At 45.8% G+C, this 26,745-nt stretch overlaps 1 protein-coding gene across 3 annotated transcripts in view; it reads left to right on the top strand.

Annotated features, from left to right (window-relative positions):
• PLCD3 (phospholipase C delta 3) overlaps positions 1 to 26,745 on the top strand; it is a 96,227-nt gene that overhangs the window by 54,914 nt on the left and 14,568 nt on the right. For all 3 annotated transcript variants that reach the window (XM_053260743.1, XM_053260741.1, XM_053260742.1), the window contains exons 3-12: positions 7,115 to 7,343; positions 8,700 to 8,829; positions 10,128 to 10,353; positions 11,636 to 11,837; positions 12,611 to 12,755; positions 14,618 to 14,770; positions 18,302 to 18,418; positions 19,699 to 19,734; positions 20,893 to 21,052; positions 22,125 to 22,241. In XM_053260743.1, coding sequence (XP_053116718.1) covers positions 7,115 to 7,343; positions 8,700 to 8,829; positions 10,128 to 10,353; positions 11,636 to 11,837; positions 12,611 to 12,755; positions 14,618 to 14,770; positions 18,302 to 18,418; positions 19,699 to 19,734; positions 20,893 to 21,052; positions 22,125 to 22,241 — 1,515 coding nt within the window. The remainder of the gene's footprint in view (positions 1 to 7,114; positions 7,344 to 8,699; positions 8,830 to 10,127; positions 10,354 to 11,635; positions 11,838 to 12,610; positions 12,756 to 14,617; positions 14,771 to 18,301; positions 18,419 to 19,698; positions 19,735 to 20,892; positions 21,053 to 22,124; positions 22,242 to 26,745) is intronic.

Genomic DNA, 26,745 nt, shown 5'->3' on the forward strand with positions numbered 1-26,745 from the left:
ATATGACTTATGTATGTTGGCAAGAGATGCTATTAGAGTGGAAGGGAGATTGAGTTGCATAAGCGTGTGGTTTCTCAAATTTTTTAAAAAAATGCTTGCTAGGGATCAGGAAGCAAGAAGTATTTCTCTCCACGTAGCACTGGCAGGTTTCCCCCACATCTTACCCCATGGCATCAGAGATTGCCACAATTGTGGGTCTGAATGTTGAGCAGCATGGAATTGTGCTCAATTAAAATTTTCCCAGCTAAGGACCTTAAAGGCCATCCTGGAACATAGTGGATGTTTTATAGCAAGATGGGAGAACAGTGGATGCAGCTCTGGCTGTGATCATGTTTGAACAGCTGCAGCTTTGCCATTTCACAATATTCTCCCCCTGCAAGCAGAACAGCATGCCAGACGTTGTCTCACTTGGGATTAAAACGATTAAATACAAAACTGGCATTAGGTCATCTGCTGCAAGTCTTTATTGCATGCACCCTCCTCCCATCTACCAGTAGGCTTCAAGTTCCCATTTGTTTGGTTTCAGTCAGACGTGAAATCTGGATTCACACACAGTATGACAGAATAGAATTTGAAAGCCCAGCATTTTGGGAAGGAATTCATTGTTTCCACTCACTGGAGATGCAACAAGAGACAAATGTATAGGGAGGTAGAATCCCATAACATCCCATGGTGTTCTGTGAGATTCTGTGCAGGTTACTAGAAGATAGAGCATCCATACCTTTCTGAACTAAACACCTGTGGGCCTAGTATTTTATTCTTTTTTCTTTTTATTCTGTATCTCCATAATTTTCCAAGTTATTATGTACAGCAACCATGTCCCTTAATTTGTAAATGTAAAGGAAAAAAATTAAACTTAACAAGATTCAAAGAGATTGGAAGAGAAATATAAGAAATGCCATGATACATATAGCAGCTTAGCAATATAAACATTTTCAGTGACAGGACATCAGCTTAGGGGATTAGGTATAAGCCCACTGTGCTCCCTGCATACTTAATAAAGAAGTATAGAATAGAGGTGTGCACAAATAGTTTTTTGCTATTTGATTGGACCACAATTCAAATCACAAAACAAATAAAATTGATTAGTCAAACCAGTCGGTTTGACGAATTGAATTGGAAATTCGCAAAAAAATTGCAATTCGCCCATGGGAAACCATGGGGAACTCAATTCATTGTTTCCCATGAGTAGGTGCTAGGGACACCCAAGTTGGTTGGGTGGTAGGGCATGTTGGGTGCTACCTACCACCCAACCCACAAAAGAAATGGGCAAGTGGGTGATTTTTAATTTTTTTAAAAAACTTTCCCATAAAAACCCATATCAGAGTTAGGTTAAAAAAAAAGGAGGTCATTTCCCGCCACCTAGGAACTGTGGATACACAGATGTTAACCCTTTTGTAAATTACATTGTAGGGAAGCAGAAGGTATGCCCTCACTTCTTGACTGAGAACTTCTCAGGAGGCATCTGGTGGGCTACTTTGTGAAACAGAATGCTGGACTAGATAAGCTGTGGGCCTGATCCAGCAGGGCTGTTCTTATGTTCTTGTCATGAAAATCTCCAGGATTGCTTTCACTAATTTCCAGGGTTGTTTTACAAAAGCTGAGATTCCCCCATCCCCTGTAATTTTTCAGATATTTTTCACAATATCAATCCATCAAAATCTCCAGGATTACTGGAGATTGATGCTGATTCCTGGAAACTCCAGGCTGATCTTGGAGGGCTAGTAATCCCAGGCATTTATTGGATAGAGCCCTTGACATCACTGATGACAAGAGACACAATTCTACTTCTATTGTGCCTGCAAAGATTTGTCTAAGATTGAGGAAGCCTTTTTCCTCTATTTTTAAATAGTTCCTTAATGGGTGATCACCTGTGCAGAAGCACGTCTTCAGCACAAGGTGTAATGCTACCCACTCTACAGCAGCAAGTCCCATGAAGGAGCTTTTCTCTGAACACTTATTTGTTTCCTTTGGAACAAGTGCGCTCACCCTCTCCTGTAGGTGTACATCTCTCCCATATTTTAAAAAGCAGTAAACAGGCTTTGTTCTGGCAACACGGTTATTTTACTGGAGCAATGCTGCCTTCCCCACCCCTGTTACATATGCTCTTGCTATGCTGCTCCCCGTTCAAGGCTAGCCCCAGAATAACACCACTGGGAGGCACTCCCATTCAGTGTTCTCTCTAATTTTGTGTGCGGAATAAATTTTGTCCTGGGTGGCAGTATCAAGGCAGTGTGTCCGCATGTGCAGAGTGGGGCCTTCTGGATTCAACCTGAGCGGGATCTAAAATTCACTGAGCAGACATCAAAATACTTGTGAGCGCACACACAATCGCACATCTTAGAGAGAACACTGCTCCTGTTGCACATGCATGTACCCAATTTTATGCAAGCCCTTAAAACCAGTATGTTTGCAAACTCCCCTTTAAAAAAAAATCCTGCTCCGAAACAAGGTCTTTTAACTTGCAAACTCTACATGCTCTGTAGAAAACAAAATGTCCGGGAAAAACAAACTCATATGCTTCCCTGTATCACACCCAGGGTGTGTATGACCCTTGTGTGTGTGAAGGTTTATGCTAAGGTCAAGGAAGTAAAATAATCTTTCCTGCTTCAGACAAGGCTGACAGAGAGCAAGGCATGGAGAGCTAATATCGGTTAAGCAACTGTACAGTGAACCAGGAAGCCCTCCGTTCAAATCTTGCCTATGCCATGACTTCCCCCAAGGTGGCCTTAGCCAAGACGCTTTCTCTCGGCTTCAGTTCCACAGCTGCAAAATGGGCATAGTAACACTAATCTACTTCTCAAGGTGGTTGAAAAGCTAACTGAGATAACGTGTGAGAAGCACTATATAAATGCAAGGCTCTTATTATGGGAGGTTCCCTTTGTCCTTCATCACACCCATAACTGGTAGGGGAGCCACATATTTATGAGCAGAAGCTTCTGTGCCATTAACTGCATGGCAGGCGGACATTCATCTGGTGCAATTTTGCTTCATCATTGTTTCTACATGCTACATGGCCATTAAAGGTGTGGGGCCTCCATTCATAAAAAGGCTGCCAACCTTAGTTGTGCAGACAAGTAAGGGAGCAGAGTAAACCCCAAGAATGTGGGTTGGTGCCCAAATCACTAGATAGGATTTAGGATTATCACTGTCAAGGTTACTTTTGTATTTGGCACAGCAATGGGAGAAACAGACAGTCTGGGCCTATTTAATAGGTACAGTTCCTGATTTAACACATTGGGGCCATTCACATGACCTACCAAGTGGGTAGGCGGTGGGAGTCTTCCCAAGCCTTCCCTTTCCCCCAGATGAACGTTGCTTTCCTGATGGGAGTGTGTTCCATACTCCCACACGATCATGCAGCGCAGCGCAGGGCACCCTGAGTGTGTGGTGCATTGTGCTGATCCCCGCAGCGATGGGTGGGCACCCGTCAGTGTTTCAGCACTGGCTGAACGCAGCTGGCACTGACACACGATTGATTAGGAACCTACAGGTGAAACTCGGAAAATTAGAATATCGTGCAAAAGTCCATTAATTTCAGTAATGCAAATTAAAAGGTGAAACTGATATATGAGACAGACGCATTACATGCAAAGCGAGATAAGTCAAGCCTAAATTTGTTATAATTGTGATGATCATGGCGTACAGCTCATGAAAACCCCAAATCCACAATCCCAGAAAATTAGAATATTACATGGAACCAAGAAGACAAGGATTGAAGAATAGAACAATATCGGACCTCTGAAAAGTATACAGTGTACTGTGCTTGATTGGCCAGCAAACTCGCCTGACCTGACCCCATAGAGAATCTATGGGGCATTGCCAAGAGAAGGATGAGAGACATGAGACCAAACAATGCAGAAGAGCTGAAGGCCGCTAATGAAGCATCCTGGTCTTCCATAATACCTCATCAGTGCCACAGGCTGATAGCATCCATGCCACGCCGCATTGAGGCAGTAATTGCTGCAAAAGGGGCCCAAACCAAGTACTGAATACATATGCATGCTTATACTTTTCAGAGGTCCGATATTGTTCTATTCTTCAATCCTTGTCTTCTTGGTTCCATGTAATATTCTAATTTTCTGGGATTGTGGATTTAGGGTTTTCATGAGCTGTACGCCATGATCATCACAATTATAACCAATTAAGGCTTGACTTATCTCGCTTTGCATGTAATGCATCTGTCTCATATATCAGTTTCACCTTTTAATTTGCATTACTGAAGTTAATGGACTTTTGCACGATATTCTAATTTTCCGAGTTTCACCTGTAGGAAGCTGCCATATACTGAGTCAGACCATAGGTCCATCTCACTCAGTATTGTCTACACAGACTGGCAGCGGCTTCTCCAAGGTTGCAGGCAGGAATCTCTCTCAGCCCTATCTTGGAGAAGCCAGGGAGGGAACTTGGAACCTTCTGCTCTTCTCAGAGCTGTGGCTCCATCCCCTGAGGGGAATATCTTACAGTGCTCACACTTCTAGTCTCCCTTTTATATGCAACCAGGGCAGACCCTGCTTAGCTAAGGGGACAAGTCATGCTTGCTACCACAAGACCAGCTCTCCTCTCCAACCCCAAGCAGGGTTAAGGGAGCGAGCGCCTAGCTTCTTTTAAGAGCCTAAGAGCTGGGTTTGCGGCCAAGGGACAGCTCCCAGTGGTTCTCACAGGCAGCCAAGCCTGGGCTTAGCTGCCCTAGCCTGGTCTTGGCAGCTCATGAGGACAACCTCCATGGGTCTTAAGTTGCCTGGGCATATGTTATGGGATCATATCTAGAATGATCCCTCCGATAAAAGCATTGGGTGTTTTTTTCTTGATACTGCATCAAACAACTTTGTTAGTCCTTATGTCATTTTGATACTTTGAAATAATAGCTGAAGGTTATTATTTCACGTTTGTGGAGTAGTAGGGGAAATTATTGGGTCGTGGTAGCCAAATAAAGTGAATCTTAACTAATTAATGGGAGACATGAGGGGAAGGGAAGGGAGACACAAAGGTAGAGATGAATGTGAGCAAATGCGGTCCAATGGACTTCAGCTTGGCTATAGCTGCGATTTTTATTTTCAAGATTAAGGGGGAGGGGGTAAAGGATTCAGCCAAGAAGGAAAAAGTGGTTTTGAAGAGGAATTTGAAGGAAGGGAGAGAGGAGGCACCATGCATATGGAGCAGCAAGGAAGAATGGGTGGAGGCATATCTGAGAGTATAAACCTTCAGGTGGCTTAGAGGGTCCGTCAGTAGAGATTTGTAACCAAGAACTCATTTTGCCAATATATGAAATTCAACTTCTCATCCACTTCCCTCCTTAACCCCTCGATACCTCAGCACACAATATCCCTGTTTTCCCAGCTCTGTTACTTCTCTTCCCACCAACTCCACACATCTCCTACTCAGACCCTTAGTGAGGTTGCCCCTCCCTGCCCCTTTGGCTTGCCGAACTACAATCCCACAGCTTCCAAAGAACCTTTGCCTCTCCACTCTCTTCCTGCCACCAGCCCAGAAGAGAAGTGGCATCATGTACATGGTTAAGAGTTACAGCCACAGATTGGAAATCCACAGTTCCAACCTCAGGGTCAACGTACCTTGGGCAGGCCACTAGCTTTTGGCCACTTAGCAACGATATGGATGTAATAAGCTTGACCTACCTTACAAAGACATTGTATGGTTTAGGTAAAGTGTGCCGTCGAACTAGTGTCGACTCCTGGTGACCACAGAGCCCTGTCCTTGTCTTTTGGTAGAATACAGGAGGGGTTCACCATTGCTGTCTCCCGCACAGTATGAGATGATGCCTTTCAGCATCTTCCTATATCGCTGCTGCCCGATATAGGTGTTTCCAATAGTCTGGGAGACATACCAGAGGGGATTTGAACCGGCAACCTCTGGCTTGCTAGTCAAGTCATTTCCCTGCTGCACCATTAGGTGGCTTAATTGTATGGATTACTGACATAATATTATATACATGAAGTGCTTTGAGTACTGTGGCTCACATACACAGCGACGCCAGCATAAGAGATTTAGCACAACCAACTCTCAGCAGCTGCGTGAACCTGCTGGCAGGGCCTTGCCAAAGACATGGGCTGCTTCTTGGGTGGCTTTAGGGAGAGAGGGGAGAGTCCAGGGACTAGGTGGAGCATCTCTTTTGCTAGCAGAACTCACCTGGTTTCCTGGTTCTCTCCCTTGATGTGGCCTATGTCATTACTGAGAGTCTTTCCACTCTTCATAATACCTTTTTGGCAGACTCAGGGGGCTGCAGTGGCACCAAGAGCTGCTTGTACTAGCCCTCTTCTTCCATTGGCATCACTGTGTATGAGAGCCTATATAAGTACAGCCTGCCCTGCCCGTAGATGCTATGTGAGATATCTCCTTGGCTTCCCTTTCTCCCCTTAATCCCTCTGTAAGATTCTTCTTCAGCCTTTCTCTTTGCCCGTCTGTCCTCATCTCCCTGCTTGTTTTGCTTTTCCTCTGTCCTAAGCCTTCTTCGCTTTCAACCTCCAAGTTCTAACTGTGGCAGTCTAACCATATTTCACTTGAAAGTCATGGCAGTTCAGTGAGTTGAGATACCCAACCTAGGAACATAGGAGGCTGCCATATACTGAGTCAGACCATTGGTCCATTTAGCTCAGTATTGTTTACACCAGGGCTTCTCAACTTCGGCCCCCCAGCTGTTTTTGGACTATAGCTCCCATAATCCCAACTCCCATAATCCCTGGCCAATAGCCAGGGATTATGGGAGTTGTAGGCCAACATCTGCAGGAGGGCTGAAGTTGAGCAGCCCTGGTCTACACAGAATGGCAGCGGCTTCTCCAAGGTTGCAGGCAGGAATCTCTCTCAGCCCCTGTCTTGGAGATGCCAGGGAGGGAGCTTGGAACCTTCTGCATGCAAGCTGGCAGGTGTTCTTCCCAGAGCAGCTCCATCTCCTAAGGAGAATCTCCTACAGTGCTCACACATGTAGTCTCCCATTCATATGCAAACAGGGTGGACCCTGCTTAGCAAATGGGACGTCATACTTGCTACCACAAGACCAGCTCTCCTTCCAGCCTAGTTTTCCATTTGATCTTGTTCTCTTCTGTGTGCTGTACCTGCTCTCCATATGCAACACCTGTGTTAACCTCCTGTCTTCCAGTCTCCATCCTGCACATTGAAAGTGTGCGTGAAGGTTATCAGTCTGAGGGGCTTCGGAAATTCGGTGGCTCTTTCCCTGAAGAGCAGTGCTTCACCATAGTCTTCAGGGGCAAGAGGAAAAACTTGGATCTAGCTGCCCGGACGATAGATGAGGCTCAGTGCTGGGTGAGAGGGCTCAACAAACTGATGGCCAGAGCCGAAGCTATGAGCCAGCGAGAAAAACTCGATCAATATCCTTTGTTGTTCAGGTCACCAGAGATTGGACAGCTGTGGTCTTCCTTAGGCGCAGTGGGATGCTGCTTTTGATGAAGGGCTTTGCTGGGTCACTGGAAATAACTGAACCCAGACAGCAAGGCTTAACATAGCATGTAAAACAAAGTTTATTTATTATTTACTTAATACATTTACATACCACCCCAAACCAAAGTCTTGGAGTTGATTCCTAGAGGGTGGGATCAACATAAGCTTAAATCCACAAACTGGGTGCACATTGGAAGCAGCATAATTTGTATTATGTTCTAGGCCAAAGGAGACAAATCTAGGGATAATAGAGTATTAGGATGTTTGTTTTGGAAGTTCTAACATAATCATTTTTTGCCTGGTTTGCTTTCCAAGGTCTGCTTGCAGACTTTAGCTCTGAGTTGTCTAACAGCATGGGTGCAGTGAAGTTTATCTTTGAGCTTGGAAATATTTCCACAGTTAAACGGTTCCCAGTCCTGCAACAGTAAGACAGACCATCCAGTGGCGTAGGGAGGCCAGTGGCAGTACTGGTTCGGCCTGCCACCTGTGGGCCCCCCCAGCCATGCCCCTTGCGCCCGACATCAGACACTGGGGGCATGGCTGGGGTGCGAGTCACGGCCCTTGAGCGCAGTGACCCGGGTTCTTTGACCCCGTTTGTGCAATGGTGGATCTGCCCCGAGACCATCTGCAACAAATAATTCTGCAGCAAAGTATCATAATTAATAATTCAATAATATCCCCTTATAACAATTATTCTATCTATCTATCTATCTATCTATCTATCTATCTATCTATCTATTGAATTTATATACCGCCTAATATAGAAATCTCTAGGCGGTGTACAGAATTAAACATAATATAAAATATAAAACATTTAAAATTCATAAAACAGATAAAAATCACAATAGATAAAAACATATTAAAATTTAAAAATTAGATTTCTGTTAAAAGCCTGGGAAAATAGGTATGTCTTCAGGGTCCTCCTAAAAACAAACAGAGAAGGGGATGCTCATTTCAGCAGGGAGCGTGTTCCAAAGCGCTCTCTCTCTCTCGCTCGCTCGCTCTCTCTCTCTCTCAAATTTGTATGCTGCCCCAAACTTTGGTCTCTGGGTGTCTTACAACATGATAAAAAGTTAAAACCACAATTAAATTAAGAAGCTTGGGTGAAAAGGTAGGTATTTCAAGATTTTTTAAAAGTTGTCAGAGTTTTCATTTCCCTGTGTATATGAGGGGTTATCATTTGCCTGTGTAAAGTTATCATTTCCCTGTGTATCTGAGGGGAAAGTCTCACATCCTAGGGCTTGTGCCTCCCAGTCCTTTTGCTGTTTCCTTACATCGGCTTCTACCTGGATCCATGACATCCTACAACAGGCTGACAAAAACAAGGACAACAAGATGAGCTTCAAAGAGATCAAAAACATGCTGCGCATGATAAACATAGACATGAATGACATCTATGCATACAGGCTTTTCAAGGTAATCCCCCATAAAAAAAATAATGTTCTGCCCTGTATCCCATCCTCCATCTTGCCTCCTGTCTCTCTCCTGTCCCAGGTCCTGCTACACTGCAGCTTCATACCTCTCTGATAAATGAGATGTGCTTTAGCTCTCTTACAGTCTCGCTGATAAGGTGTGTCTACCACCCCCCAGTCCAAGATTTGAAGGCCAAGCACCATCTCCTATGATATGTCTTTTTCTCTCTTTCCCTGGCTGCCACTTTTAAATAACAGCAGCAGAATTACAGTGGACTAGAGGCTTGCAACCAACTATCTGGCTAGTTATTTCTCCTTATACATGAGCTTTGGTCTTCCTCACTTTCTCTCTAGCCATTTTCTTTTTGAGATATCCTTCTGTACATAGGCTCCTCCCTGACCTTCTTTTCTTGCTCTCATTCTTTTTGAGTCACTCCCTTTTCCAGTCCTTCTCTCCTGGACTCTCTCCCCTTTTCTCATGGCCCTGCTTCCTTCTCAGGCCTTTTCCTCTAGAACCTTGCTGCTTTTAGCACTTCTTTTAGGAGTACCAAAATACTTTGTATTGGGGTTTTTCAAACTTGTGGCTGGGGATGATGAGAGTTGTAGTTCAAGAATATCTGGGGACCCAAGTTTGAGCATCTCCCTGCATTAAGTAAAATCTGCACTTAAATGGCCAGATTTGAATGTCTTAATAAATAACCAAGACAAAGCCCTGATTATAATAAAGACGACACACTTGCCAAATTTAGATGTAACAGGAAATCAGAGGCCCCTTCACCTCTAGTTTCCTAACTCAAACGTCCACATTCAGGGAAACAGAGTGTGCAGGGGGAAGCGACCCACGGTTTTCCTCCCCAAACTCCACTCTGTACCTTCGGTCGGAGTGGAGTTTCGCTGCCACAAACTCAATTTCTGCAGTGCCAGCGTTAGATCCGAATGTTGGCACTGCAGTTTGGGCCCCACAGAACTGGAGTTGAGGGAGGAAGCTCCTCCCTCATTCTGGCCCAGTTGGCTGTGCGGGCTGTCCTTCTGTCAAGAAGGAAGCCCACACAGCCAGTTCCCCTGCCTCTCTACAGTCTTGCTAACTGCAGGGGCAGCTCTCCCGAAGGTCCAAACACAGATAGGAGAGCAGGGGAAGTGGAACCGTGGGCCCATTGGACTCACAGTTCCATGTAACATCTGAATGGGGCCATTGGCTTCTTCTCTTCCAGACATGATCTTAAGTTACTCATTTGCCACCTGTTCTCCTTTGCCCATCCATCTAATAGCCATTTCCTTACTTCTCTCACTCTCTCTTGTCAGGAGTGTGACAAATCAAACAATGACCGCTTGGAGGAACATGAAATTGAGGAATTCTGCACACGGCTGATGGCACGGCCTGAGCTGGAGGACATCTTCCACCGCTACTCAGGAGAGGACTGTGTGCTCTCAGCCGCTGAACTGCGGGAATTCCTACGTAACCAGGGTGAAGAAGCGAGCTTGCAACGGGCTCATGACATTATCCAGGCTTATGAGCTGAATGAGAAAGGTATGAGTCGCCTGTACTTGAAAGTTATGATGCTCAGTTTTCCTTAACGCATTGCTTGTTCAGCCAGAAAAAATGAGCAGCTCAAGGAGGTGAAGGCAGTCTCTCTTGGAATATAACATCTGGGAAAACTCTCACAGGTTATGTTAAAACCATTATTTCTGTGAAACAATGAGCGTAATTCTCCACTTACAATTATACAAGATATGATCCAGTGTTGGTAGCTTGGTAATGGTACAATTATAAAATGAGGGAAGAGAAGTCCCTTCAGGCCGCAAAAAGTCTGTTTTCTAGACTTTCCTAAGTGCTGCACATGTCAATGGGCTGGTGAAATTGACTGGACCAGATTGAAAGCATTGGTCTAGTCCAGTGATTCCCAACCTGTGGTACTCCAGATGTTGCTGAACTACAACTCCCATCATCCCCAGCCACAATACATTGTAGCTGTGGATGATACAAGTTGTAGTTCAGCAATATTTATTTATTTGTTATTTCTCTGTGTAAACCGCCCTGAGCCATTTTTGGAAGGGCAGTATAGAAATTGAATAAAAATATAATATAATATAATATAATATAATATAATATAATATAATATAATATAATATAATATAATATAATATAATATAATATAATATCTGGAGTACCACAGGTTGGGAACCTCTGGTCTAGTTAATGTCATTCCTAAGGGAAGAGTGATGTTTGTTGTTATTTGTTTGGTATTTTCAAGACCTACACAAATTCATATGGAGATGTGTAATCATGTACCTATCCTTTCAGGTACTAATTTGGAAAGGAAAAGCTTTCAAAATCATTCCAAAAGGGTTCCAGTCTAGATACTGGAAGAGAAGGAGTAAATAGCCTACTCTTTGCAAGCACTCTTCAGTAGGTCCCTGAGATAGTCATACCAACATTGCAGACATGCCATTTGCACTTCTGGGACGATTTCCAGCTTTTCCAGGATACAGCTTGGAACACTATGGAAATCTCTCCGGTTGTTCTGTGTTTGTGACCATGGCGGGACACAACGAATGAGCAAGTGTAATGTGAGCAATTACAAGTCTGTGATATTTCCTCCAAGGGCTGTGCACAACTAGAGATCGCTGAACTCTAAGGCTGCACATGATAGAGACTGCATGGCCGTTAGTGAAAGCAGAAGCACTGCATGGGATTAGGAAAGGTGTTGCCTTATGTACATACTAGGTGTGCTTGATGGGTGTAAGCTAGGCAGCTGTGATGCAGGTGGAGGGCTAACAATCCTTCCACTTACAATCTCTCCACCTCACAGCCAGGCAGCACAACCTCATGATGCTGGACGGTTTCATGATGTATCTGCTGTCTTCAGCTGGAAACATCCTCAACCAGGCTCACACTGCGATCTACCAGGACATGAGCCAGCCGCTGTGCCATTATTACATCTCCTCCTCCCATAACACCTACCTGACCGACAACCAGATTGGGGGAGCCAGCAGCACCGAGGCTTACATCCGGTAAGAAGGCTGCACGTCAAAGCGGACATTAGCTGTAGTCAGAGTGTCTCCTCTTGAGCGGATTGCGGAGAAAGGGCAGGGTGGAGAATGCTCTGGGAAGGCAAGTAATGGCCACATGACCAGTGAAAAGATTGCTGTGGCAACTGGTGGTGATGGGTGAAGAGTCCAGGAAACCTTGATGTGTGTGGTGGATGGACAGCAGCCTGCTGTGACCTTGTGGCCAGAGCACGCATTGAGGTGTGGGAGGAAGTGCATGAGCCATGGACTAGAAGAGCAGATAGCTGGTTGGTTGGTGGGGCTGCTTGCTGAAGAGGACCGGGTGAAAGAGGCCATGTGCCATACAGAGGTGCACCTAGGTAATTTTGGAACCTGGACCTAAAGGCCTTTGGAGGCCCCCTGCTGCAAATTACCATTTTTATCAGCAACATTTATAATTTATCAGCATCATTTTTAACGTGTAGGTTCTTGAGGGCACAAACCACATTACCCAGGACAGACTAAAGAAGATTTGGGGGGGGGGGCAGGGTGTGTGGAGGCCCTGGACTTCAGCCCCGATGTCCAGGGGTAAGAGCCCCTCTGGTGCCATGGCAGAGACTGTGTCTTGGCAAATGGACTGCACTTTCATTCCTTTTTCTTAGGTGACATTTTACAGATTTATGTGGCTGTGTGAGGATTATGTCTTCCATAATCCTCAAAGGAACCCTAAGGAATGGTGTGAACATTTCTCTTGAGCCATCCTTGGGTGGCTTACCATCTCTCTCCTTCTCTTGCAGAGCCTTGATAAAAGGGTGTCGATGTGTGGAGCTTGACTGCTGGGAGGGGTCCAATGGGGAACCCATCGTCTACCATGGCCATACACTCACCTCCAAGATCCTTTTCCGGGATGTCATTGAAAGCATCCGGGACTATGCCTTCAAGGTAGGCTAAACTACATTTCTCAAGGTTCCTTGCAGGAGAAAGCAGCTATGTTTGAAGTCTGGAGCACAGACATTTCTTTGAAAGTGTTTTCACCAGGGCTGATAACCAAGTATAAACAACAACATCAACAACAATTTATATACCACTTTTCAACAAAAGTTGCAAAGCGGTTTACAGAGAGAAATAATTAAAAAATACACAGATAGGATGGCTCCCTGTCCCCAAAGGGCTCACAGTCTTAAAAGACACATAAGATAGACCCCAGCAACAGTCACTGGAGGAACTGTGTTGGGGGTAAAACAACAACAACAACAACAATGACTACTACTTCTACTGTATTTATATACTGCTTTTCAACGAAAGTTCACAAAGTGGTTTACAAAGAAAAATACATAAATAAAATGGCTCCCTGTCCCCAAAGGGCTCACAATCTAAAAAGAAACATAAGGCAGATACCAGCAACAGCCACTGGAGGGATGCTGTGCTGGGGCTGGATAGGGCCAGTTGTTCTCCCACTGCAGTGCTAAACACAAGAGAATCACCACTTCAAAAGGTGCCTCTTTGCTCAATTAGCAGGAGTTAATTAAAGAAAACTTAGTTGATCTTATGATTTATGGATTACATTTTCATATGAATAAAACAATAGTTCTGAACAAAATGGCATTCTTTCTTTGTTGAAAATACATGTATACTTCACAGCTGGCACCATCCTAGAAGCAGCATAACTTCTTGTATGAGGCTGTGAGGATAACATGTCTCTTCTAAGATTCACCACAACATTCAAAGAAAATAGCAACATTCTTACCAATTCTAGATGAGTAGCTGTATTGTCCACAGAGTCCAGGGCCTAATTACAGTCTTACAGATTGATTGTGATGCAAGCATTTGTGGGCCAGAGTTTACTTTCCCAGATACATGGAGTGGTATCCTAAATTGGCAGATACACTCACACTCACACACACTCACGCACGGAGAACAATGGTAAGCATTGGAGTCCAAAGGCCATAATGCATATATTCACAAACCTTGTCCTCTGTCCCCACCTGTATAATATACCTGCCAACTGAGTATACCACTTCCTGCCTCTGAGAAAGTGGCTCCTCTAGGAAACCTTATGTCACAATAAGTCCGTTAAGTGCCACTGGACCTTTGTTTATGTTTTCATATTTTTACAAACTACCGTTGAAAAAATGTCTTGGTTTCAGTGTGTATGCCGTATTGAGGATAGTTGCCATCTTTTTTATTTTAATTGGCAGATGCCCTGTGCCTATAGCCAGGGGTGGAATAAGTTTGTTGCCATCCATAGGCAAACAGGCTTTGGCCGCCCTTATACCTTTTTTTTAAAACGCCGCTTGCGGTGGTGGCAATGGCTACGGGGAGTGGGGGGCCAGGGGAGAGTTCTCCCTTTTGCCCTCTAAAGAACACCACTGCCAGTGGCAGGATGGGGTGCGGCAGCGATGGCTTCAGGGAGGGAGGGTGGGGGAGGCGAGGAGGGGAGACTCCCCCCTTTTACCTTTGAAAATGCCGTAGCTGCATGGCGGGGGGTGGCGAGCTCCTTCTGACACTGCAACACTGATGGGCATCTGCTTGTCGCTGGGGATATCCCCACGATGCACTACACACTTGTGTGGAGCATTGTGGGAGTTCTGAGGCCAGGACGACATGTTCCAACTCCTGCACCTCTGTGCTGCCGGGGGAAGCAGCAGAGTGTCCAGGCATGCGAGATCATGTGCCCTGACCCTCCCAGATTCGGCAGCCAGATCATCTGCTGGCTTCTGCTTCCTTCCTGGCTGCCCGCCCAGAAGGCTTCTCATGCAATCATGAGAAAGGGCTCACCTTCTGACTTTGTTTTGTGTCCTCAGCACTCCTACTATCCTTTGATCCTCTCACTGGAAAACCATTGTGGTCTGGAGCAGCAATCCATGATGGCCCGCCACATGAAGATGATTTTGGGGGACATGCTGTTGACTGAGCCCCTGGATGGAGACCTGCCCAGCCAGCTCCCATCACCAGAGGTAACGCGACTTGCTGCTGGTTTTGCTTTCAAACATCTGCTTAGACAGTGTTGACAAAAAGGCTGTGGAGGAAGTCTGTGAAAGAATAGTGAGCTGCTTTGACAAACAGAGAGCTTATCTTTTAGAGCCTTACGACTAAACACTTGGTTTTGGGTGGGTTTTTTTTTTTTTAAATCAACATTACTTTTGCATCCATCATCACATTTACCCCTGTGCTTTGCTGGTGTCCCCAGAAGTGGTGATCCCCTGGGATCAGAAGCCTAATGGGCCACAACCAAGAAACTGCAAAGTTTCCTTTAAATGTTTCTCCAGCTTCCTCCTCAAACCTGAGGTGGCTCCTTGTTCCCATAACTGCTCTAGCATTTGACACTCAGCAGGTGCAAGCAAGAGCTCTCTGGCTTCTGATTCAAATTGGCGCCTCCCATAAATCCTCCTTGAATTCTGCAGAAGCATTCTCTGCCCTTCAAGGGCATTGCCTAGAGTTTCCCAAATGTTGCTGTGGCGTGCTTTTTTTCTGAATTAAAATTTGAGGCAGGCAACAATCTTATTCCATCATGAAAGAGTGTCAGGGCCTGGCGGGATCAAACAGACCAGGGCTCAAGTTCCAGTGTGGGCAGTTGAGGATCCAGTGGGCCAGAGATGGAGGGTGTGGTCAAAGGCAGCCAAGTGCAGGTGGAATTCTGAAACAGTCAGACAAGAGGGCAAGGCAAAGGTGTTCGGCCGTACCGGCCGCCCTTACCATCAATGACGAGGCCGGGCGGTGGTCCAACACCTCAGGAGCTGGCAGTGAATGGGAGAAAGAGGAGGGCGGCACGCCAGTGAGCCCGACCATGGATCCAGACGGCCTCCCAGTCACCCAGCCAATCAGCGCGTCAGACGGGAGCCGAGGTCGGGCGAGCCAGGCCCAGGGAGAGGTTTGGGGAGGCATGCGGGAGTAATGTCACCAGCGCGCCTCTGGAAGTGAGGGGGCACGGAGGGAAAGAGGGAGGAAGGGGAATGGGGAGCACAGCTGCCAGGGCTAATGGGCTAATAAATTATTTATTATTTATTTATTTATTTTACATTTTTATATCCCGCTCTTCCTCCAAGGAGCCCAGAGCAGTGTACTACATACTTAGGTTTGTCCTCACAACAACCCTGTGAAGTAGGTTAGGCTGAGAGAGAAGTGACTGGCCCAGAGTCACCCAGCTAGTTTCGTGGCTGAATGGGGATTTGAACTCGGGTCTCCCTGGTCCTAGTCCAGCACTCTAGCCACTACACCACACTGGCGTTGGCCCCATAATTGGGGGTGGGAGGTGCACAGCCTATGAGAGGGCATTTAAGGAGCTGGCCAGGGATGAGAGGCTGGCTGGGTCCTCCGGAGAGAGGCCGGCACAAAGGACAAACAGCCTGGGACGGAGGAGATTTAGGGTGATGTTTAACCCCTTCCCGTCCCTACTCTGAGGCCAGACTCTGCGTGCTCGGGCAGGCTGGGTGAAGGAGATGCTAGCGTGTAGCCGGACAAGGGTCTGTTTGTTCCCTTCTCCGGGAGACAAGCAGCCAAGTCCAGATTTGTTCTGATGGGCTTGCTCCAGGTTTCAGAGGGCCCCTCGTAAATTGCCCTCTTGGGACCACCTCCTATCTAGGCGGGCACAAGGAACCACTCCATTGTTAGCATGCAAAAGCTACATGCTGATTTCTGATTCTCAGGACTCGGCAAACCTGAGCAGCTGCCTAGTGATACTGACTCCGATGCCAGCCTTGCCAGCAGAGGCCCTATTGGCTTTCCAGGTTGCATGATCCTTCCTGGGCATGCTGACTGCGACTTCCCTTCCTGCCACAGTCAGAGGGCGGAGGTGCTGTGGACAGGAACAAGGCTTAGCTCAGCCAGTCCTTCTCCCTGGGAGCGCACTTGCTGCTGCAGAGAGTGAGGGACCTGAGCCCTACTGCCAGGGCCTCTAGTCTGGAATCAGGTGCCTTACAAAGAGTAAGGAGCCCATCCCATGCACCTCTTCTGAGCATGCCTGCTCAATGGAAGGAGGGAAATCCAGAGCAGCGATTTGTGCAGAGACAGCCTCCTCTGAGGGTAAAGAATTGTACTGTGTCCCTGCAAGAGTGATGGATCCCAATGCACAGATATTTGTTTGTTTGTTTATTCGATTTCTATACCGCCCTTCCAAAAATGGCTCAGGGCAGTTTACACAGAGAAATAATAAATAAATAAGATGGCTCCCTGTCCCCAAAGGGCGCACAATCTAAAAAGAAACATAAGATAGACACCAGCAACAGTCACTGGAGGTACTGTGCTGGGGGTGGATAGGGCCAGTTACTCTCCCCCTGCTAAATAAAGAGAATCACCATGTTAAAAGGTGCCTCTTTGCCAAGTTAGCAGGGGTATGGCAGATATGGCAGAATCATCTGGCTTTAGCAGAAGCTGTGGGAAAGAGGAAAGGCGAAAGCAGTGGATCATGCAGAGATGCAGCCTTTTCTGGGGATGGGTCTTTTGTTTGCTTCATTTATTTCCCACAGCATGTCAGTGATGTCACAGGAATATAGGAAGTTGCCATATACTGAGTCAGACCATTGGTCTATTTCAGAGTTTCTTAACCTTGGGCCCCCAGATGTTGTTGGACTACAACTCCCAGAATCCCCAGACATGGCCTTTGTGGCTGGGGATTCTGGGAGTTGTAGTCTAACAACATCTGGGAGCCCAAGTTTAAGAAACCCTGGTCTATCTAACTCACTATTCACAGACTGGCAGTAGCTGACAAGGCACACAATTTGGAAATTACTGACACAAGCCCTTATTTATATGTTAGCCATTGCTTGAAGCTTCCTTTAAGTTCTTTTTAACATATGAAGTGCTTTATAAATAATAATAGAGACCATAGGCCACTATCCCCACCTGCACATAAGATAGTTGTTGAAAAGGTAGCCTTTAGTTTAAATAGTGCACAGAAAAGAGGGAAGGCATGGCCTGGAAAGGATTCACATAAAAACTAAACTCAACGAAAGGTAAGCAAAAGAGTGGAGAATTGCTACCTTGGAGGGAAGGGTGTCGTGGTGTTGGTATGTACCATGTGTAAAAAAAAATAAAAAATCAGATATTTATTTTATTTTATTTTATTTTAACATTTATATTTCGCTCTTCCTCCAAGGAGCCCAGAGCCAAGTTATGTTTCTCCTCACAACAGCCCTGTGAGGTAGGTTAGATATGGCGACATGAGTGCTCCAGAGCTGGAATTGTACAGCTGGAGACTTCACAGCATACATTTAAAAATAAAATATAATCTAAAATGTTTACAAAATGGTGCTGGCATGAGGGGTGTGTCTTGTTAACCTGGAAGAGGAAGGATGTGGAAATAGAGAATTCTCTCTCGCTGCCACCAGTCTTTTTGTGTGCTCGCTGTGCTGTTAGGACTGGGCTCTTTGGGGTCCTGGAAAATGCCTGCCCTGGAGCTAGGCCCGGGCCCTCACTTAATTGGGTTATTCAGATTCCCAGCTGAAGGCTTGATTAAAGCTGCTTTGATTTCCCCTTCCTCAACCGCACAGCAGTTGAAGTGGAAGATCCTGGTGAAGGGGAAGAAGCTGCCAGAGGACAAGAGTGACCCCGAAAGAGTGAACTTCATCTCCAATCCTGAGGAGGAACTGGAGGAGGAAGAAGAAAGGGTGAGGAGGACGCTGCAGAGATGAGATCCTTGCCCCTCAGAGAATGGCTGAGAGGATACTGGGGGAAACTTCCAGGAGAGCCTCGAATATTATTGATTGATTTAGTTCGTTAGATTTATATGTCGCCCTACTCCCATAGGACTCAGGGCGGCTTACAAGCAATAACATACACAGCAACACAATTTCGTTAAAATATATCTTACATAGCCTCATAACCTACAACCCCATACAATGCTCATAATCTTGCTACCTCCAGGCTCATTCCTCCTATCCTCCTGGCAGCGTAGGCCCACTTTTTTCTGAATTAAAATTGGAGACATATTTACACCCTTTGGAATGTATTGGAGTAAGAATTAGCAGCAGCCCGTAAAGGAAACACCCCCTCCCCCATGTTTTCTTCCTGACGGGAAGCAAGCAGGCCCCAAGCAGTGATACATGCAAAGACACAAGTGACAGGCACTGCTGAAGATGGTAACTGTGTTGCATCTCTGCATTAGGAGTGACTGATGCAGAGGCTGGTTGGCAGAAGGCAAGGCCAAATCAGTGAAGGGTGCAGAGAAGAGAGAGGCAGTAGGCAGCCTCCTCTGTGGGTGGCTCACAGGAGCCTTTCATTATTTAATTCATTTATTTCGCATGGCACCCAAGCAGTTGACTGGCAGGACACCATTTTGAAAGGGCTAACTTTGCAAGATTTATTGAAATTATCACACAGAGGAGCTGAGCAATCTTGCCACATGTTTTGCTTTGCTCTCTGGAACTCAGCTTTTGCAACCCACCCAGTCCCCCTTAGTTGTCAACAACGTATCTTAGGAAGCCTCAAATGGTCAGAAAAATGGGATATCAGATTTCAGTGGCAGGAGAGGAGCATCCGCCTCTCAGGGTTTGTGTTTGTGTGTGTGTGTTTAAATTGCATTTCTACTGGTCTTCTTAAAAAGGATGGCTTTTTACTGAGGAGTTTTCTCCTCAGTAGACCTCTTAGGACACATCATTTACACCACAGACTTAAGTTAATGCCATCCCCTCATATCAGGGAAGACTGGAAATGTTAGTTATGTGAGTGGGGCTAGGGATTGTTAACAGAGATTTTTCAACAGCCCAGCCAAACGATAATTCCCAGGGTTCTTTGCACGGAATCCATGACAATTCAACTAGTATAATAAAGCAGATACTGTATATAAGTTTGTAGTAGCATGTACAGTATAAGCCTCATGGAAAATACCACTAGAGGTTTGATGTTTCTCACAGGAATTTTAAAATTCTGTTTCCCCCTTCCCTTCCAGTCGCCACGTTCTCTCCAAGAGATCAAACCGTTACAGGTGAGTGTTGCCTGCTTCTTCGGAAAGGGTTGGGCAGGAGGTAAGAGAATATGGTGGGCAGGTGAGATGAGTGAAGCTTTTCCTTGCTGACCTCCAAATAAATTAAGCCAAATTGTAGTGGTTTCTTTTTACTTGGCTTACCCACGGACAGGTCCTTAATTCAGTGAGACTCCAGTCAGTCCTATATCCTTGGAAGAATCTCCAAGTGGCAATTTCAGGAATGGTTGATGGGGCATTGTAGAACTTAATCAGATACACAGGAAATGTACCTGAGAAAAGGAGGTGCCTTTCCTCACCCAGTACCTCCCCACATGCAGCAGGAAGATGTATTAAATGCCCAGTCTGCATCAGTCCCTTTCCGTCACAGGTTATTTCAATGTGCTAGGTGCTTCCCAGATTAAAGGCTACAACAGTGTCACTACATATCTACTAAGTGTGCTTCCGTACTTCCTGTGTTGTGACACCGCAGTCCCTACACTATCAGCAGGGTGCCATTCACATTTCCATTGCCTTCTTTCAGGTTTTATCTTTGCAATATAGTGCTACACCATTGCATGTTTGTCAAAAAAAAAAAAGTAGCTGTATTTTCCCATGGTAGGAGTTGAGATTCTGGGGATCATTTTCAATATGATCGTGCCAAGCTGAAACAGTTTACCACTGTTGTAGCGGGTAATCTGGAAAGCGTTAGAGGTTGTTAATTTTTACCCTCGATAGGTAAAACAGCAGAGCATTAAGGAATGAGTACACACTCCAGTTACAGAGCAGGTAGCAGATGATGGTTTAGTTGTTGCAGCTATTTAGAGAAAAACATATGGAGATCCTTGTAGAACTAAATACTAAATGTTTATAGGTTAAATACACTTGGATAGGAAAAACCTAAACCTAATCTAAAGGACTACATAATGGATAGGTAAGGAGAGAGAGAGATGTTTCCCTCTGCTTTCTAGGAGGAAAGGAAGGATTGTGACTCAGCACAGGAAGTGCGGAAGAGTCAAATCAGAGGTCATAGTGTAGAGACAGGTAGAACATTCAGGGAGACCCTTACTCACTATCTCTACTCCCAATGCCCCTAGTGGTCATTAGGAAGGGAAGGGGGTTTCACCTGAAGTGGAAATCATTCGCTCTTTGTGTATCACAACCCCTTCCCCCCACTGGCAGGCAAAAGATGCTACACAGATTTCACGGGAGCTCTCTGATGTGGTCGTATACTGTCAGTCTGTCCCATTCCAAAATTTGTCTCGTGCCCTGTACCACCAGCAGCCCACTGAGATGTCATCTTTCAGTGAGCGGAAAGCCAGGAAGTTGATCAAGGAATCAGGTAAGGAAGGTGTTGGGGGATTTTTTGGTGGGCAGGTAAGTTCCTTGAGCAGCAATGCCCTATATTTTGAGGAACTAAAGACAACCCTAATGAAAGGGCTAACGGCGTATAAAAACAAGTCATTCTGGTAAGAACTAATCTGCCGACTTGCCTTTCACTATTCCTGCAACTGGACTAAATTTGGTCCAAACTGGTTAGGCAGTTCACAAGTTAGCCCACTTGTGCCTCAAACATTCATGCATCCGCCATCTTGAATTGGGGTAGATGACATAATCACAAACTACGCAGTTGAGGTGTCCCTATGTATCCCTACAGCTGTAGCAAATTTGGTTCAAATCAGGCAGTTCACAAGTTAGCCTACTTGTGCATCAAACGTTCATGCATCCGCCATCTTGAATTGGGGTGGATGCCATCATGACAAACTACACTGGTCTATTTTGGAATGGTAAGATGGGATTTTGTCTTTGGCTATAAGATGGCAGGCTTGAAAGACCTATTTTGAAAGAGAAGAACTGGACAAATGAAATCCTATCAGGTGGATTTGGGAACACAAGGCTGAAACCTAATAAGGATTGCTAATGGAAAGATAACACAGTGTCAGTGGAAAGACAGAGAGAGCAAGTCAGCTGACCAAAATATAGTACCCAGAAGCAAGAGCCAAAACTATGTGGAAGTATTTGGGGTCGCTGTGAACTTAAGGTATACAAGGGCAGAAAATAACTGGAATAACCAATGGAGACTGGACTAAAGAAAGCACATCATTGCTGTTGGTATAATTTAGTGATTTGGATTTGTAATTTATACAAGCTATTGCAGGGATTTTCCAATGTGAATCCCTTCCAGAATCTGAAGTTGACTGGCTTTTCAAACCCCAGTATAGCTTACCTGGCAGAATGGAGGTGTTACTGGTTGGATTAGTGGCATATTGGCTCCTTTGTCAGCCCATGTTACAGTGTGCACCAGCTGTGCATGGATGTGATGCCAATCCTGCTGATTATTCAGGTGCAGAGACCAGCAGCTTCCCTTTTGCTACCCTTTTGGCCCAAGGCTGGAACTTTCTTCTCTCTTCCAGGCAGCACTTTTGTCCGATACAACACTCGGCACCTCAGCCGCATCTACCCACTGGGTCTCAAGATGAACTCATCCAACTACAACCCTCAGGAGATGTGGAATGCTGGCTGCCAACTTGGTAAGAGCATGGAGAAGGCGAGTGATATAGTCCTCCAAGGGACTCTCTCTTTGGCCTGTTTCTGTCTTTCTATGTTTATTTATTTAAAAAATTTTACCCCACCCCTCCAGTACGCTACTGCTCGGGGCGGCTCATGACAATAAAATAGATACAATATACAATAAAAGTAATAAAATTAACCAAATTAAGTAAACAAGTTACAAGTCAGGTTAAAAACCACAATCAGTATTAAGTTTCAAATTAAAAGTTATTTTAAAAGCTAAAAATTGAGAATTCTAAAAACTAAAGAACCTACTAGATATAACCAAAGATGGCGTATTAAAAAGCCTCTTTAAAAAGATGTGGGTTTAGTTGTTTTTTAAAAACACTAAGGGAGGAAGCATGGTGAATTATGGTAATTAGAAGAAATATGGTAATTAGTTCTTGTATCCTAATTTTCAGAGGTTGAGTTGTTAAACTATATTATTCTTATAAGCAGTGGTGCTCCCTATGAGTCTACACTCATAGACGTTGTGAGTGAATATTTAAAGAATGGTTTGGGGAGGCATTACTCATGAATCCCTGCCTACCCATCTTTGAAATTTCAGAAGATTTTCAGGAGATTCAGGTATCGCCCACTGAATTTTAAACTCCCCAGTCCTTGCACTCTCTGCTTTACCCCAATGAAAGAGAACCAGGTCTGGAGGCAAACAGACATTCAAGGATGGGCAGTTCAAGAAAAGCTCAGTGTGTCTGAGCAACAATTTACTCAGACTTGGGAGCCAGTTCAGAGTCAGCAGCTTTGTAAAGTCCTACTGGCCCTTTGATCCCTGCTGAGATGGTAGCTGCAATACCTCCTTCTGACCATCTGCAGTGGTGGCACTGTAGTGCAACTGAGAGCTGGCCAGCAACTGCTGCTCCCCTTTCTTGCATGATGTCCTGGTGGTAAGACATCTGGGTCCTACTTCTGGAATCCTCCATTCAAGACCCTTATCATCTTGCAGATCTTTTCGCATTTGCATTAATTGAGCATATAAAGGTGCCTTATAATGAGTCAGACCATTGGCCCATCTAGCTCAGCAGGACTGGCATTAGTTCTCTCAGGCAGAGTTCTTTCCAAGCACTGTTACTCGAGACTGCTGAATTGACTATACCAGAGATTGAACCTGATACCTTGTGCATGCAGAGCAGATTCTCTACTGCTGAGCCATAGACCCTCTCTAATCTTCCTAAATGAATTGCAAAAGAATGCATTAAAATGCATTATACTCCCCCAGAAAGAACAGGTACACAGCCTGAAAGTACTCCTGGATCCAAGTCTCTCTCTGGTTTCCCAGGCTGAGGCAGTGACCAAACCCTCCTCAGCCTGCTGATCACAGAAATGGGCACAATCATGGTTATAGTATTTGCCTCTTCAGATGAATGCTGCAACCGTGGAGAGTGTAGGCAGGAGGCTGAATGACATGCTGGTGTTCTGTTTGGGGTACCAAACAGACCAGAGGCTGGACTTCTGTTCCTGCTTTGGACACTGTAATCATGTCTGAAGAGGGCTCAAGGGTGCCTTCTATCAGCTTTGGCTGGTATGCCACAGGCTTGACTGTTGTAATGCACTCTATGTTGGACTGCCTTTGTACATAGTCTGGAAGCTTCATTTAGTTCAGTATATGGTAGCCAGGATGATCTCTGGGACAGCTTGGAGAGACCATGTTGCTCCTGTCCTAAAAGCATTGCCTTGACTCCCAGCATGCTTCTGGGTGAAATACAAAGTGCAGGGGTGTGGAGACAATGAAGCAAGTGGGGACAACAGTCCCTGGGCCATCAGGGGTTTTTTGGGGGGGGGCGCCAAGGCACTCCCTTGCCCCTCCCCTAGGGCACCCCCTGCCCCCTCCCATACCCAGCCGGCAAACGAGGGCTTGCTGGCTGGTAGCGTGAGGCACGCCCCCCCCCATAGCGGCCACCAGTGATCCCAGATGTTGTTGACTACAACTCCCAGAATCCCCAGCTGCAATAGCTTTTGCTTGGGGATTCTGGGAGTTATAGACAACAACATCTGGGAATCCCTGTTAGAGGGAATCTGGTGGCCACACACCCTGTGTCGATGCCAGGTGCAGGGGGCGTGGCCAGTACCAGGGACAGTCCACTCAACCCCACTGTGGAGTTTCCTCCGTCAGTAGGTTCGTTGAATCGCTGGCAGGAAGCTCATTTCTTTCCCTCCTCACCAGTGTTCCCTTAACAGGAATTCTCAGATGTTGTTGACTACAACTCCCAGAACATCCAGCTGCAGTGGCTTTTGCTTAGGGATTCTGGGAGTTGTAGTCAACAACATCTGGGAATCTCTGTTGGAGGGAATGCTGCTCCTCAAGGCAGCGAAAGAAATCCCCTGCCAGCGATTTAATGAACCGCTGACTGAGGAGACTCCACAGTGGGGCTGAGTGACCCCGGCACTGGCCATGCCCCCTGCATCTGAGGCTGACACAGGGGGCGTGGTTTGAGCCCACATGCTAGCGCACGCACAGCCCATAATTAAGGGGAGCTGCTGGCAGGACCTTGTCCCCTGGTGAACTCCCCACGCCCCTGACAAAGTGCTGGCAATTACCTATAAAGCTCTAAATGGCTTAGGCGAGGGATGGGCAAACTTGCCGCTCCAGGGCACTTTCCAGGTTACCCGCTCAACAGCAGCAAAATGCTTCAGTTCGGCAAGTCACATTCAAAACGTAAATAGGAAAGCGCCCAGCAAGGGGAGCAGTCTTGCGAAAACTAACAGTCGGAAAATACAGCAACCTTTTTACGCCGGACATACAATGCTATAGCAATAAATTGCAGTGATTAAACCTGAAAGAAGGCATCGGAAATGTGAATGGCACCCTGCTGTCAGCATAGGGGACTGCGGTGTCACAACACAGGATGTATGGAAGCACACTTTGGAGATACATCATGACCCCGTTGCAGGGTCTGATCTGGAAAGCACCCACTCCCATCTTCCCCAGCCACAATAAATTGGGCCCAGGTTATTTAAGAGAGAGGTTATTTTAATCCCACCCCTACCCCTTTTTAACTTATTAAGGTCATCTGGAGAGATCCACCTGCAGTTGCTGTGGCAACTCGGAGTTGGGCCTTTGCTGGAGCCAACCCCCATCTGTGGAATATGCTGCCAGCCAAAATACCAGGTTTGCCTTCTCTGCTGGCCTTTAACAGAGCTTTAAAGACACATCTTTTTAACGAGGCGTTTTAATGCTTGTCAGAGATGACTCCAGTGAGGGCAAGTGCCCCCCACCTATCCCCCATTTCTGTTTCAGAAACTTAATACATGGGACAGAGCTTGCCCATCCATAAATGCACTTTGCCCCTTCTGTGCTCACCCTAACATTTTCCCTGATGCTACCACATGTTTTCATAGGTTTTAATTGGTTCTGTTCTAATTTCTGTTTTTAAAATGGGTTGTCCTAGTTGTTTGTAAAACTGCCTAGAGATGTTTGATTAGGTGAAATATAAACATAACAAATAAACAAACAAAATTGCTGTGCCTCATAGTGATAGGTTCATAAAGGCCCAGGGTGTTCTTCACACAGCAGGCTTTACCATGAGTTTACTGCAAGGCTTTACTGTGAACTTGAAGTTGTCCAAAAAAACCAATGCAAAATGTGGATTTTTTTTTAACCCAGGATATAAATTGGGCGACACTCTTAACACACAGTGAAAAACCTGAATTGTGTGTGAAATGCTCCCTAGAGAGGAGAGCTGGTCTTGTGATAGCAAGCATGACTTGTCCCCTTAGCTAAGCAGAGTCCACCCTGATTGCATTTGAATGGGAGACTTGATGTGTGAGCACTGGAAGATATTCCCCTCAGGGGATGTAGCCACTCTGGGAAAAGCATTGAGGTTCCAAGTTCCCTCCCAGGCAGCATCTCCAAGATAGGGCTGAGAGAGATTCCTGCCTGCAACCAGGAGAGGAGAACCGGTCTTGTGGTAGCAAACATGACTTGTCCCCTTAAGCTAAGCAGGGTCCACTCTGGTTGCATATGAATGGGAGACTAGAAGTGTGAGCACTGGAAGATAGTCCCCTCAGGGGATGGAGCCGCTCTGGGAAGAGCAGAAGGTTCCAAGTTCCTTCCCTGGCTTCTCCAAGATAGGTCTGAGAGAGATTCCTGCCTGCAATCTTGGAGAAGCTGCTGCCAGTCTGTGAAGACAATACTGAGCTAGATAGACCAATGTTCTGACTAATATCTTCCAGTGCTCACACATCAAGTCTCCCATTCAAATGCAACCAGAGTGGACCCTGCTTAGCTAAGGGGACAAGTCATGCTTGTCTAAGTTGGGAATTGTCTGGGTTGGGAATCCTTGGCCTGGCCCATACAAACACTGTACTGCAGCATGAACACATTAATACATGAATATGTAGGAGAACTGGTCTTGTGGTAGCAAGCATGAAATTCTTCCCTTTGCTAAGCAGAGTCTGCCCTGGTTTGCATTTGAATGGGAGACTTGATGTGTTAGCACTGTAAGATATTTCCCTCAGGGGATGGGG

The sequence above is a fragment of the Hemicordylus capensis genome, chromosome 6 (assembly GCF_027244095.1).
Source record: "Hemicordylus capensis ecotype Gifberg chromosome 6, rHemCap1.1.pri, whole genome shotgun sequence".
Lineage (NCBI taxonomy): Eukaryota > Metazoa > Chordata > Lepidosauria > Squamata > Cordylidae > Hemicordylus > Hemicordylus capensis.